The 14,363-nt window shown below is 33.0% G+C and overlaps 1 protein-coding gene across 1 annotated transcript; it reads right to left on the bottom strand.

Annotated features, from left to right (window-relative positions):
* Positions 1-2,842: 2,842 nt before the first annotated feature.
* On the bottom strand, positions 2,843-10,362 carry LOC110917963 (bifunctional riboflavin biosynthesis protein RIBA 1, chloroplastic). The gene is made up of 7 exons (XM_022162383.2): positions 10,140-10,362; positions 7,484-7,871; positions 6,064-6,285; positions 5,640-5,962; positions 4,796-4,925; positions 3,442-3,738; positions 2,843-3,307 (listed from the first exon to the last, which is right to left on the bottom strand). Exons 1-7 carry the CDS (start codon positions 10,187-10,189, stop codon positions 3,065-3,067), a joined length of 1,653 nt encoding a protein of 550 aa, XP_022018075.1. The 5' UTR covers positions 10,190-10,362; the 3' UTR covers positions 2,843-3,064.
* Positions 10,363-14,363: the final 4,001 nt, after the last annotated feature.

The raw sequence follows: 14,363 nt of genomic DNA, 5'->3' as shown, positions 1-14,363 counted from the left end.
AGCGACTGGGTTTCATAGAAGAATTGCATAACGCCACTTGTACCAATACAGAAATAAACTCAAAATTGGAGTTAATGCAAGACATGTTCAGGTGGAGGCTTCAGAATCTTCAGGAACAAGAAGCTGATGAAGGTGAATATGATGACATGGATGAAGATCAAGATGAATACTCCGAGGAGGAAGAAGATGACACAAGTGATGGATACTATTCAGATAAACTACCTTCTGACGAAGGATTTTAATTTTTTTTCCTCTTTTTTTTTCTACTATGTAATCTTCTTTTTTTTAAGATAATTAAATGATATATTTCTATCTTTATTAGCAAAACGCCAAAATAATACTAAAAATGGTTAACCCTAACAAAACGCCAAAAATAACAAAAAATATTTTTCCTCTTTAATATTTTATTTACTCCACTATTGTTTTTTGTCATGTTGGTCTGCATAAGGCCATTTAAAAAAACGCCAAACTTAGAAGATGGGACGACTGTAACCTATAAAACTGATAAAAGCTGATGAACACAGTAAATACAAAATACAGTAACTGAAAAGACAGTTACTTTATTACTATCATTTATTACAATAAAAAGTCCCGCCTAAACTACGCGCCAAAAAACTCATATAAGAGAGGGGTCTATACAAAATGAAATTAATCACGCCCAGAAAAACACAAAAACGTCATATCCTCTAGAAACCACTCCCTTTAAAACGCCACAGATGTCAAAGCTTTCACTGAAATGGATCCTTTTTCTGAGGGGGTTAACCCAATAATATTTTGCTGGACGAGATGGACAAATATTCAAGAAAAAGAGACTGATGACAATGATATGCCATCATGTGAGCTTTGTTCTTGATGATTATAGGCATGGAAGAAAGGGTTCAACCAAAGTATAAAATGCTATTTTGGACTCCATTATTACAAATATCATCAAGCAAGAGTTGATCTTCAATGACATGCCACCAAACAAGATTATCACACCAAAAAACAGGATGCCACTAAGCAGCTTCTTCTGAAAAAGACGGGGTTTATGTAGGAAAGTTGGCATCTAGCTAAAGTATTCAAAAATGTTCAAAACGCCAAAACAAATTCAAGAAGATAGAGGGTGATGACAATGAAGATTTGGAAGAGAAATTAGATTACCATTTTTTATTATTTTTGTTTTCATTTTATATTGTTTTGATATCAAGTTATATGTTGATTTGTTATCTAATTCTATATAAATAAAATACATTATTATATAAAACGCCAAAAATTACAAACACCAAAACGCTAGAAGTATGAAAACTGGGAGAACAGCTGCTGGCAAAACACCTTGAAAAAGGTATTAAACGCCAAAAAATTCACTAAACGCCAAAAAATTGTTCTTATTGTAATCTTATGCAAATATTAGAGACTCGTAGTGAATTATTATACAAAACGCCAAAAAAAATTAACCAGAAAACTCTATAACACCAAAAAATTATATATGTGACACAAAAACAATTAATTCAACGCCAAAAAGTTTAAAAAATACAATTAACGCAAAAAAAAAAATTAGACGCCATAAAATATTATACCGCGTTGGGAAAATAAAAGAATAATGAAAAGACAAAAAAAAAACCCCTCTGCCCTTCTCTATGCCGTAGGACACGTGTTGGGTCAGGATGCGTTCTCACCGTACTCACACTTTTGAGCGTTTTCTCCTGAACCCGTGTAATACATATGCTATTCTGGTATTTCAGTGTTACTAATTAGCATAGGCCAACTTTCATGATAGATTTAAGTTAGCTGTATGGACTATCATATGATGATGAAAAAATTACACCGTTGGTCCTTGTGGTTTTTGCCAAATTTCAATGTAGGGTACTAATAGTTTTTTGTTACAAAATCAGGTATTAACTTTCTAATTTGTCACAATGTTGAGTACGAAGGGCAAACCTTGTTAACTTTATTGTTAAGTCTAACGAAAATGATTAAAATGCCTTTAATAACTAGAGAGTCTATTTTTTTAATTAATTATATTTGCCTAAAACAATCTAAAGTTTTATTTTTATTTATATTTATATGTTTTATATTTTTTGTTTTATTTATATTTTTTATAAAATTATATGGATTTGAAGTTTATTATTTATAAACTTTGTGTTTATATATAATATTGTTTAGATTAAGTTAAAAAGTGTATTTTACTAGCATATTATTATATATAAACTCAAAGTTTATAAATAATAAACTTCAAATCCATTTAGTTTTATTAAAAAAATATAAATAAAACAGAAAAATATTATAATATAAATATAAATAAAACTTTAAATTATTTTAGTCAAATATAATTAATTAAAAAATAGACTCTCTAGATATTAAAGGACATTTTAGTCATTTTAGTAAGACTTAACAAAAAAAGTTAACAAAGTTTGCCCTTAGTACTCAACATTGTGACGATATTTGGCCTTAGTACTTAACATTGTAACAAATTAAAACATTAATACCTGATTTTGCAACAAAAAACTATTAGTACCTGCATTGAAATTTGGCAGAAACCACAAGGACCAACGGTGTAATTTTTTCTATGATGATAAATATACACCAGTTATATGGAGTTTTTTTGTACAGACTTTACAAATATATCGTTTTTATTGTACAACATCGTGTAATACATGGTCTATAACCTAGTAAATCTAATAATCGGAATTATTAAATGAACTAAAGGATAAAGAAATCAATCAAGGACGTTTTAAATTGTTGTAACTAACTTATAAAAATGTCATTATTTAGAACTAACATACCACTTTTAAAGAACAAATATTTAAAATTAATTTTTCAGAAGAAAAAAAGGCACTGCAAAATATAAATAAGTCATAAAAAATATGCGTTGAAGCAATGGCCAAAAGTGGTCTTATAAACTTGCATCAAGTGTTTTTCGTTGAAAATTTATGTAATAACATCCCTAATTATATCATAAATATCACCTAAACACGATCATAAACATCATGCCATCCAATAACAAGTATTATATATAAATTGGTTTTAAAAAAATTTGATGATGGTAAGTAAAAAATGTGAGTCAATCGAGTCGATGAACCAAAACTTAATCGCTTGGGTTTGGGGTGGTTGGTTTGTCGTTTTGGGAGATAAGGTTCGGGACACCAGACCCATAAACGTGACCCATCTTAGCCCGTTTGGTCTCAAGATATCGCTTGTTGTGCTTTGTAATCGGAGTCAGAAGGGGAACCCTGCCTGCAACTTCTAAGCCATAGCCCTTGAGCCCACTGTACTTAGCAGGGTTGTTTGTCATCAACTTCATCGTCCTAACTCCCAAATCTCTCAAAATCTGCATATTGTTGATCAACATAAATGTCAGATTTTTTTTTTTTTTTTTTTGCATAAAATAACAATATATTCATTCCAATCACCAGGGCAAATTACAAAAGGATAGCAGGTAGACGAGCAAAATATATGAATTACCTGTGCGCCAATACCGTACTCCCTTGAATCAACAGGCAAACCAAGCTCCTCATTGGCTTCAACCGTATCACGACCATCATCTTGAAGGTTATAAGCACGAAGCTTGTGACCTAACCCGATGCCTCTTCCCTCATGACCTCGGAGATATACCAAAACGCCCCTGCCAGCTTCTTCAATTTGTTGCATTGCAAGTGCCAGTTGATTACCACAATCACATCTGGCTGACCCGAATATGTCTCCTGTTAAGCATTCTGAATGTACCCTCACAAGAATGTCATTTCCGTCCCCAATGTCACCCTGTTTTAGAATGAGAAAATTTTTCATTATATTAATATTAAATTTCTATGATAAGTTCGAAATTTGCAGCATATATGTATGAAATGTATTGTATTAATAACCAGTCAGACGGGTTTAAGTAGTAAAATTAGCTCGAAATGAAATGGGTCAAACAACGTCTAAAGTCTAAACCATATGTGAATGCTTACACTCTTTTGAATTGTTTCATTTAATAGCTTGAATTATTATTTTCATAATGTAACTTCTGCAATCATGTTTAATACCATAATTATCTATAAATTTTGAATGAGTTAAATGCCATTTTAGTCCCTGTGGTTTAGGCCATTTTGCCAGTTTAGGCCAAAGGTTTCATTTTTCACCTGTGGGTCCAAAAAGGTTTCACCGTTGCCATTTTAGTATTTTAGTCCACTGGGTTAACTTCATTCATTTTTTCTGTTAACGAGAAGGGCAATTCGGCCATATAAAATGAACGAATTGCTCTTCTAGTTAACAGAATTACATATAAAATGACCGGATTGCCCTTCTAGTTAACAGAATTACATATAAAATGACCGGATTGCCCTTCTCGTTAATAGAAAAAATAGATTAAGTTAACCCAGTGGACTAAAATGGCAATGGTGAAACCTTTTTGGACCCACAGGCGAAAAATGAAACTTTTGGACTAAACTGGCAAAATGGCCCAAACCACAAGGACTAAAATGGCATTTAACTCATTTTGAATTAAAAAAAGAACATAAGGTGTCGGGGGTCACCTCGACCCAACTCATTTTGGCTCACAATTTTTAAGAAGTAACCATTTAGATTTAAATCTGACCGTTTTTGACCCGTTGCCCAGCCTGCCCACCGTCCATTTTGTCTCTCTATACATAAAAGTTTGACTGTTTGAGACCAAATGAAAAAAGTGAACTTTCAAGAGGAAAACTGTAACTGACATGCATGAAACAAATTCAACCCTTGTGTCCCATCCCCATTTTGTTTGACCCGTTTGAGATGAAACAAAACCCAAAACGACAAATTTTCCACCTCGAAAATAATACTTTTCTAGAAGTTTCCTCACCTTAACCATAGCAATATGTTCAATTCCATCTAAGACTGATCTATAACAATAAGCAACAAATGGCCCCCATGTCGTAGGTATACGTGCGGCTGAAGCACGCTCCACTAGTTTATCCGTCTTTCTTCTATACCTGCAAATTTTAACCCATGTTATGAAAAGCCCGTTACTTCATTAATTCAAGAAGCGGCAATTTACTTATATATGTGTCAATGCGGTTTATACTTTATCTCTACCATGTCAAACGGGTTAAAAAAAACCTTACAAAAACTAGCATTTAAAGAAATAAGTCACATTAGATTAGATTATTATTGAAATAATATACTGGCTATCATATTTAACTCACTAATTAACTGTATAAAAATCTGAAGCATTTTGGACAAAAAGTGTTTTGGGTCAACCCAGCCCATTTTATTATTTTAAACTCTTGAATTGTAAATTAACTATTCTAGGCTTTCTAGCTTGTTTATCTTTCCATAGTTCAATTTGTGGTCCATTTTTTTAGATTTAATTATTAAATAATTAAGCTATTTATTATGTATTTAATACAAGTAATAATTATGAAAATATATATATTACTAAATTAAACTACTAAATCATTTTCAAGTTCCACAAGTTCCTAGAATTTATTATGTTAAATTCCATATATTTTTTAAAAATTATTTATGATGTCGTCCGGTTCTTAAATCTGGTCTGACTGGTTCAACCGGTCCGACCAGAACCCAGTAAGACGTCCGGTTCAATGCCCGATCCGGTTCTGAAAACTTATAAATATGTCACCCCCCCCCCCCCATTTTGCCATCTCTTATAAATGAAGAACACAAAAGTGAATAAGATCGGCATCTACCTGATTAGATCAGCAATAGAAATAATCTTTAAATTTTCCCTTTTGACAAACTCCTTTAGCTTTGGCAATCTAGCCATGGAACCATCATCGTCCACAATCTCACATAACACGGCTACAGGGTCAAACCCAGCTAACATCGCTAGGTCAACAGAAGCTTCCGTATGACCCGCTCTTTTTAAAACACCGCCTTCCCTGTATTTCAGTGGAAATATATGGCCCGGGCGGTTAAAATCCGCGGGCTGTGAATCTTTCAAAGCTAACGCTTTTATCGTTGCCGCCCTATCACACGCTGACACACCAGTAGTCGTACCATGTTTCGCATCCTACAAATCGACAAAGATTATTTAATTACTTTTAAATTGAGAAGTCAACTACAGATTTTTTTAGCGAGGATATTAAATTAATAGAAAAAAACTATACATACCACTGATACTGTGAAGGCTGTAGTGAGTTTTTCTTCGTTATCTTTATGAGAAACCATTAACGGAAGTTGGAGTCTATCAAGATCTTCACCTTTCATGCTTACGCAAACAATTCCAGTTCCATGCTTAACGATAAACGCCATAGCCTCTGGTGTAACACATTGTGCTGCCATTATTAAATCTCCTTCATTTTCTCTGCTTTCATCGTCGACAACCACTACCATCTGCAATATAAACAATAATTCGGTATAAAATAAATTGCCACCATACTTTGTAAGAGATTTTCCTTAAAGAACTTAAATTTAGAGTAAATTACGTTTTTGGCCCCTGTGGTTATATCACTTTTACTATATTAGCTCAAAATAAGAATTTTTAACATATCTGCCCCCATGGTCTCTATAACTAACCACTTTAGCCACTAAGTCTAACCATTTTGGCCCCCATGATCTCTATAACTAACCATTTTGGCCCCCATGATCTCTAGACTTGGGGGTCAAAATGGTTAGTTATAGAGACCATGGGGGTAGATATGTTAAAAATTCTTATTTTGGGCTAATATAATAAAAGTGATATAACCACAGGGGCCAAAAACGTAATTTCTTCGGGTCATGAATTGTTAGCGATTTTACCAGCAACTTTCGATAACCCTTTTTTTTTCCTTTTTACTTTGAGTGGAGACATTTTTCAAACTTGGGTTTTTTAGGCACGTTATATTTATTATCTTTTGTTTATCTTTCTAGTTTAGCTACAGTTTTGCTATTCAACTTCATGAAAATATGTTTTCTTGTACTTTTCTTGACTATTTTGACGAAAAAAAATTGCCCCAAAAACGGAACAACGGGCTTCTTGTAAAGGTGGCAATTTGGGTATTCAGGTTACGTTTAAAATCTGATGGGTAATGTATAAAATTATCTAAAAAGAAGATGGATCAAGCAGCACGAAAATAATCCACGCGGTCGGATATCGGTAATTTTAATATCATACAGAATTTATATATATAGCACTTTAACACTAACAATTCAGTATACTCTCCTACCATAATAATTAACCTCTTGCAACTTGCAAAACACTAACAATCGTAGCAAATACGGACTGATTAAGACTTAAACACTAACAATTAACAATTACGACTTAAAACACTAATACCAGAAATAAGAAGAAAAATGAATGGTAGAACTAAGAAGAAAGGTACTGAAATCGGGAAAATCGGTGATATATCAATCAGATATCGGTCAATATCGCCGATAATAGCGGTGCTGATATTTTGATCGATATTTGACACCGATATTTTACATGGGGACCAATAACCGATATATTGGTGACATATCACCGATATTAACTGCATAGGATTATATCATATAGTTTATGAATATTTGAATTATGTGTAATATACAACAAATGACAAAATGAAAGAATACAAACCTTTCCTTGTCGTATATCTTCAATCGCCTCAGGAATGGACGAGAAGCCCGGGGTCGGCTGATCCAAATCGTATTCATCAGCAGCGGTAGAGAAATCATTCATGCTAGGAGTTGTTTCGGCTGCTAAGGTACCCAGCGCTATTGAATCAGGCTGTATCACTACATCAGACGAGACGCTAACACCGTTTTTCTCTAAACCGTTAATTCTTTTTTCATTAATAGGAAAACTGCCATCTGTAGGCAATAATGACGCTCTGAGCCTACCGTCACCTTTATTTTTGGGGCATGATTTAGTACCAAGATGGAGAAAGGCCTCGGATGTATGCCCGTTGGATGAAAATAGCTTTACGAAGTTATGACTGTTATATGAGCTGACGTTTGTGATCATCCTGCATAAAATCATAGACGGTTCATTCATTATATGAAGGAATGGTGACCCATTAACACCGTTATTTCTTTTAAGGTTATCTAATAATGAATGTGTTAACTATTAATATAAAATAATATTGTAACAAAAATAGTCTAATGTTCGAATAAACGATTAAGGATGATGTACGCAATGCATCTAATATAAGACATTGGGTTGATTCTATGTAGTTAATATCCCGATATATCAGTGATATATCGGTTATCGGTCCCCTGCCGAGATAGCGGTACAAAAAATTGGTCAGAATATCGGTACCGATAATATCAGCGATATTGTCCGATATAGGACCGATATTTGATCGATAAATCACCGATTTTCCCGATATCAGTACCATTCTTCTTATTTCTACCGTTCATTTTTCTTCTTATTGCTGTTATTAGTGTTTTAAGTCTTAATTGTTAGTTGTTACTGTTAAATATTAGTGTTTTAAGTCTTAGTCAGTTCTTACTTGTTACAATTGTTAGTGTTAAATTGCTATATATATAAATTTAGCATGATATTAAAATTACCGATATCCCACTGCGATAACCGATATCTCAAATATCGGTCCTTGACCGACATCCGATATTTTACAGCATTAACTACTTAGGGTGGATTTTAACTTGTTTGACCCATTTGACCCTTTTTGCTTCCCCTATTTGACCCTCTTTAGATAAAATACACAAATCTACCAATTCACAAGAAAATGGATTAAAGCCACCTCTAATTACACCATTTAAAACCAACGTTATCAAAGAATATAGTATTGGCTTACTGCAATGTATTTTAATGAAAGATATCACTATCAGCAAAATACTAAAACGACCCATACAATAAAGAAACACACTTAGCCAAAATCTTTATGATCCCATGTTTTGTAATGATGCTAATGAACAAAGAGGTGGATACCATAGTTATTAAAGCGAGTGCCCAGGCGCGCTAGGCGCAAATAAGGCCCCGGGCTCAACAAATCGCCCTGAGTGCGCCTCGCGCCTCTAATCTTCAGGTTAGTTCATGTATGCCAATAATCTTCTGCATAGTTATTAAAGTGAGCGCCTAGGCGCAAATAAGGCCCCAGGCCCAACAAATCGCCATGTGTGTGCCTCGCACCTTTAATAACTATGGTGGATACTATTGAAACATTTCTTGAAATGCGTATAAAATAAATTTTACTGTGTAGAAAAAGGCAAAAAAAAATCTTTTTTGAACATTCTGACTATAAGATCTTCTAAAGGAGAGGTCCATGTTGATCAAGTCGGAAGTTGAAACACTTTAATCTCTGATGGGACCCCAAATGTTCTGTACTGATATAGAATATGCTTCCGTACCGAGCGAAGTGAGATCATTGGGGGGTTTTTGTGGTTTAAAATAGATCTAAGTATAAGTCGACGCTATGGTCGGATTGGTGTGAATTTGTCTTTATGTAGTTTCTTTGTTTGGTTTCCGGCCCGGTTTTCGGGTTCGGCATGTTTCTAATGAAGTTTACGTTTCAAAAAAAAAAAAAAAACAAGAGAATACCCTTACAAAATTCTTACTTGAAATTACTCACTTTTCCTCTAGAGGATAATTTAAAACACGCAACTTTGGTCAGATAATTTAAAACATGCCGACCCCCCGAACTTTTCAGTCAGTAGTGGAGAGTATGTAGTTTTTGTATAGAAATTTTCGGGAATATACGTTTTTGACTCCCCAGTTTTATAGAAATTTTTGGTATATACGTTTTCGACCCCTCTATCGGAAATCTCAAGCTTCGCCACTGACCATCACATCAATCCATCAGTCATACATATATACATACAGGCGCATACCCATCATGCCGCCTGCCCTATTTACCAACAAATCATACGCCTCTATACCGCCATATAACATCAAATCAACAGGGAAATGATTAGTAACGTAGGTGGTGTGCGTATAGCGTATTTTACACATATTCAATACTGTCAGTTATATTAATTGAAAGTTAACAGTAACAAAACAATAGATCCCAAATTCAAACCCTTTATATAAGAACCTAATCAGAGAAACTTAACTCTTAACCTAAACATAATAAGCTTCAAACCCAAATCCAGACCTAGAAATATCTATATTAAATAATAATAATAATAATAATAATAATAATAATAATAATAATAATAATAATAATAATCGGACAAACCTGCAATCATTTACAAAAGAAAGAAAATCAAGTGGATCCAAATACCCAACAAGAAGCAGGAATAATATTGAACAGAAATGGAAGAAAAAGGCTTACTTTGAGCGTAGTAGAGATGTGGATGAAGAAGACATGTTAATGGAAGCCATTGAGAAGAATACTGAAAAAAAATTGAAGATTTGGGGATTTGATGTAATAAAAGAAAGAAGGCCCAAATTGGTGGGCGATTTATAGAGAAAAGAAAGATGCAAGTAGTTGAATGGAAGGAGGGAGAAACAGGTAGGAAAAACAGGTTGGGGGTATGTTATGTGGGGGAGTATGTTACCTTTTCATTTTGCACTTTCTTCTCATCTTTTCTAGACAGAATTCAAGGGTTGAGATCCTGTACAAACAGTGCTAATTATAAGAACCGTAAGAACAGATCTGAACCATTGTTAATTTAAATCAAGGGTTGATATTGATTATAAATAAAACTCTTATAATTAAAAATTACTACTAACAAATTATGGGTAATTTTGTAAAATTGCTAGTCATTTGACCATTTTCTATTAAATACAAATTCCACCAAGGTTTTTTAAACTAAAATAACTTTTATATACTTCATTATTTTTTTTAAAAATATATACCATAAAATCAAGTATTTTTTTATCTTTAATATGAGTACCATATTGCTATACCTTTTTGTATTTATAAAAGTGTTTTTTAAAAAAAGTTAACAAAAGGTATTTTATATTTGTGCTAATAAGGTGCTGATTATGTGTTAATTACAAAATAATACAAACAAACACCAAAAGTAGATATAATCAGCACATCTGGTGTGCTGATAATGGAGAACGATTGAAGATGTTGTGCTAATGTCGTTTATGTTGATAATGGAGAACGATTCGAGGACGATGTGCTGATAATGAAGAACGATTAATGATGTTGTGCTAATTATATAGTGTTGTGCTGATTATATTTTTGTAATTATTTTTAATTAGTTATAAATAAATATGGTCAAAAAGTCTAAATTACCCCTAAACTAATTTTTTATTGATGGACACTTGTCAATTATGTATTGGTTCTTATGGTTCTTACAAACTTAAGTGTTTGTATTTGATCCCATTCCCAGAATTGAAATATAATTTAAACTTTCATTAATTAATTGTCCGATATTATTTCTAACTTTTAATCTAGATCATAATATTCACAACTTTTAACTTATTTTTCTCTAACACTTCTAAACTAACTGAACCTTAACCCAGTTAGCTGACATCAGATGCCACGTCGGCAAAAACACCACGTCAAATGGCACATCAGATGTCATGTCAGCAAAAGGTGCCATGTCAGATGTCACGTCATCAAAAATTGCCACATCAGATGCCATGTTAGCAAAAATGCCACGCAAGATGCGACGCTAGCAAAAAAAAAAAAAAAAAAAAAAAAAAAAAAAAAAAACTAACTGAGTTAGGGTTCAGTTAAAATAGGTTTATTGAAAGTTGGGAGTGACATGGTACAATTCGTAAGTTGAGAGTGTTATTAGTCAAATGATAAAAGTTAGGGTTATTTAAATATCCCATAAAAAAGGTCAACCTATGACTTGGTTTGGCTAGATAACCTGTCTTAGTTGTTGAAATAGTTCTTATTTGGATGCTAGAGAGAATTATTTAAGAAGTGCTCAATATTATTGTTGAAATGGTTCTTATTTGGATGTTAGAGAGAATTATTTAAGAAGTGCTGAATATTGAAATTTAATATTATTTATTTTAATTTATTTTGAATATCTAGAAGTAAAATTAGTTTCTTGCCTTAAACTCTTCATTTCGTTGAGTCCTTTTCATTTGATTTCTCTCGTCTAGAGCTAAATATATAGATTCAACTTTGTAAATTGAAAATGGAAGCCAAGAAACAAGTATAATTAAAAAAACACAAATCATAAAAGGGTTTATTTGAGCTGAGTAATTGATTGTTTAAGTTGTTACTATTCAACGCGTCAACCAACTAACCAGACACATGATATCTATAAAATATTTTGTTATGTCATGGATTAGGTATTTAAGTGTGAGTTTAACTAAAAAATCACATGTCTATTTAAAAGTGGAGAAAATCAAGTCTTTCCAGACACAAAACTTTATTGAAAGATGAAATCTATTTCTTGAGATATTCGTTTGTCCTTCAAACCCAAGAACTAGCAATATTCCATTCCGATCGTTTTGCTAATGTAGGTTTAACGTTATTTAATATTACATACATTCAACCTATCATCTTATTTACAATATCTCAAATCAACAGTCACGATCTTTTCTAATTAGCTAATATGATGTCGATTACTTTGATCAAATTCAATGGTTGTAACTTGTATGAACAAGTTGTAACACATGTAGACTATTCTTCAAACGGTATAACCAAGGACGACTTTAGGGGAGGGCTGGTGGGTGACGACCCTAGTTTTTTTAAAACTTTTTTAGTTCTGTGTACATATTCTTTAAAGTAAATTATGTATACTTAATCCTAAATAATATAAGACTCAACGACTTTAACTAATTGAACCCAAATTGGATTTGAAACCTTTAATAAAACAGATGTAACTACTTAAATTGTGGTAGAGGATCCTGTAAAAAGTGTTCAAAGTGTGAGAAGTGTATTATAACACTATATATAATACTATATAACACCATATAAACACCGTATAACAATATGTAACATCATATAATACCATGTAACACTATGTAACACTATATATCATTATATAACAAATATAACACTATAGTTTGTCTGATAGCATGTCTATGATAGATGTATAGTGTTATATTTGTTATATAATGTTATATAGTGTTACATAGTGTTATATGGTATTATATGATGTTACATATTGTTATACGGTGTTTATATGGTGTTATATAGTATTATATATAGTGTTATAATACACTTTTCACACTTTAGGCCCTTTTTACACTATTCTTACCTCTTAAATTATTAAACAATTTTTTTTAATTAAATAGAAAAAACCTAACAACCAAAACTCTTTACAAATTTATGGCAATTATTTTATTATATTATAATCTTATATATATACACGATTACTAAATTTACATTTCAAAGATAGGTTTTTTATATAAACTAGAATTAAGCACCCCTGCGTTGCGGCGGGGGCCTAAAACTATGCCAAATTACATCAATGTCACACCGCTGGTAGCGACTACCAACACTGAAGTTGCGGCGTGTTAATGCGGAAATATAAGAACGAAACATATGACATGAAAAAAATAACTATGTCGATTTAGGACACACGCGTTGCGACGAACTTGTTACATGGAAAAAATAGACGCAAAAACGTTGAACCACACACGCACGTTGATCCATGTTAACTCGCAAAATAACGTAGAAAAGAATAACTAAGTCAATGTTGGATCCGCCCGTTGTAGCGAACTTGCCAAAAGGGGGAAAGTAGACACATTGCGACATACCTGTCAAATGTGAAAAAATAGACGAAAAACGTTGAACCACACACGCACGTTGGGACGTATTAGCTCGCAAAATTTAGAACGAAACGTAAAACGAACAACTTGCGAAAGATAAAAAGTATGAGGACAAAAGTTGTAAATAAAAAGGTTTTGGGTTAGAACTAAATAAATTAAAAGTGTTAAAATCCAAAGATTAACACTTTTGGGTTGAAAATGAAAAATCACAATTTTTTTTGGAAAACCCCCTAAGCATGAGGTACAACACATAATGAAACAATTTGTTGCAAATTTATATTATGGAAATAATTGGTCGTGGTGCCTATATTCAAGGATACCAAACTTCATAATATGATAATAGTCATAATACTACATTCTTATCAAGTTGTGTGTAATTGACGGTCTGTAAGATTAGCAAACCCCTGTCTACAAAGTAAAAGAGGCCACGTGGAAAAGGATATGGTGGAACGAAAGGTGCTCAATTTTATGTGGCGACTATGATTAAAATCGGATGCGGATGCTAGATTTGACTTTTGACTTTGACTAATACACATATTCAAAAGTTGGTCAGCATCTAACCTTTTTGACTTTTTCCTAAGTGTGATTCCGTTTGTAATCTTATACACTAAGGGTCTGTTTGGTATGGGGTAATGGAATGGACGAAGGAATGGAATGGACGAGGGAATGGAATGGACGAGGGAATGCAATGGATCATTACCATTCCATGTCTTGTTTGGTTACCATGTGTGAATGGAATGAGTTATTATTGTGTATTGTTCGGTAAGCAAGAACAACGGAGTAATAAAATCAGCGGTGAGTGGTGGTGGTGGAGGTGGTGGTGGTCGGTGGTAGTGATTGTGGATGGTTATAGGTGGCGGTTGTG

Source organism: Helianthus annuus, chromosome 16 (assembly GCF_002127325.2).
Source record: "Helianthus annuus cultivar XRQ/B chromosome 16, HanXRQr2.0-SUNRISE, whole genome shotgun sequence".
Taxonomy (NCBI): Eukaryota; Viridiplantae; Streptophyta; class Magnoliopsida; order Asterales; family Asteraceae; genus Helianthus; species Helianthus annuus.
The sequence above is the reverse complement of the archived record's forward strand: the minus strand, read 5'-3'. Positions and strand labels throughout refer to the sequence as shown.

What these genes read in the sequence shown, in the direction of transcription:
- LOC110917963 (XM_022162383.2), bottom strand. Translation starts at nt 10,189, where the DNA reads ATGGCTTCCATTAACATGTCTTCTTCATCCACATCTCTACTACGCTCA. An exon ending in ACATCTCTACTACGCTCAAA is followed by an intron (nt 7,872 to 10,139) that starts GTAAGCCTTTTT and finishes GATTTTATGCAG; the next exon opens with GATGATCACAAACGTCAGCT. An exon ending in TCTATTGCTGATCTAATCAG is followed by an intron (nt 4,926 to 5,639) that starts GTAGATGCCGAT and finishes TAAAATTTGCAG; the next exon opens with GTATAGAAGAAAGACGGATA.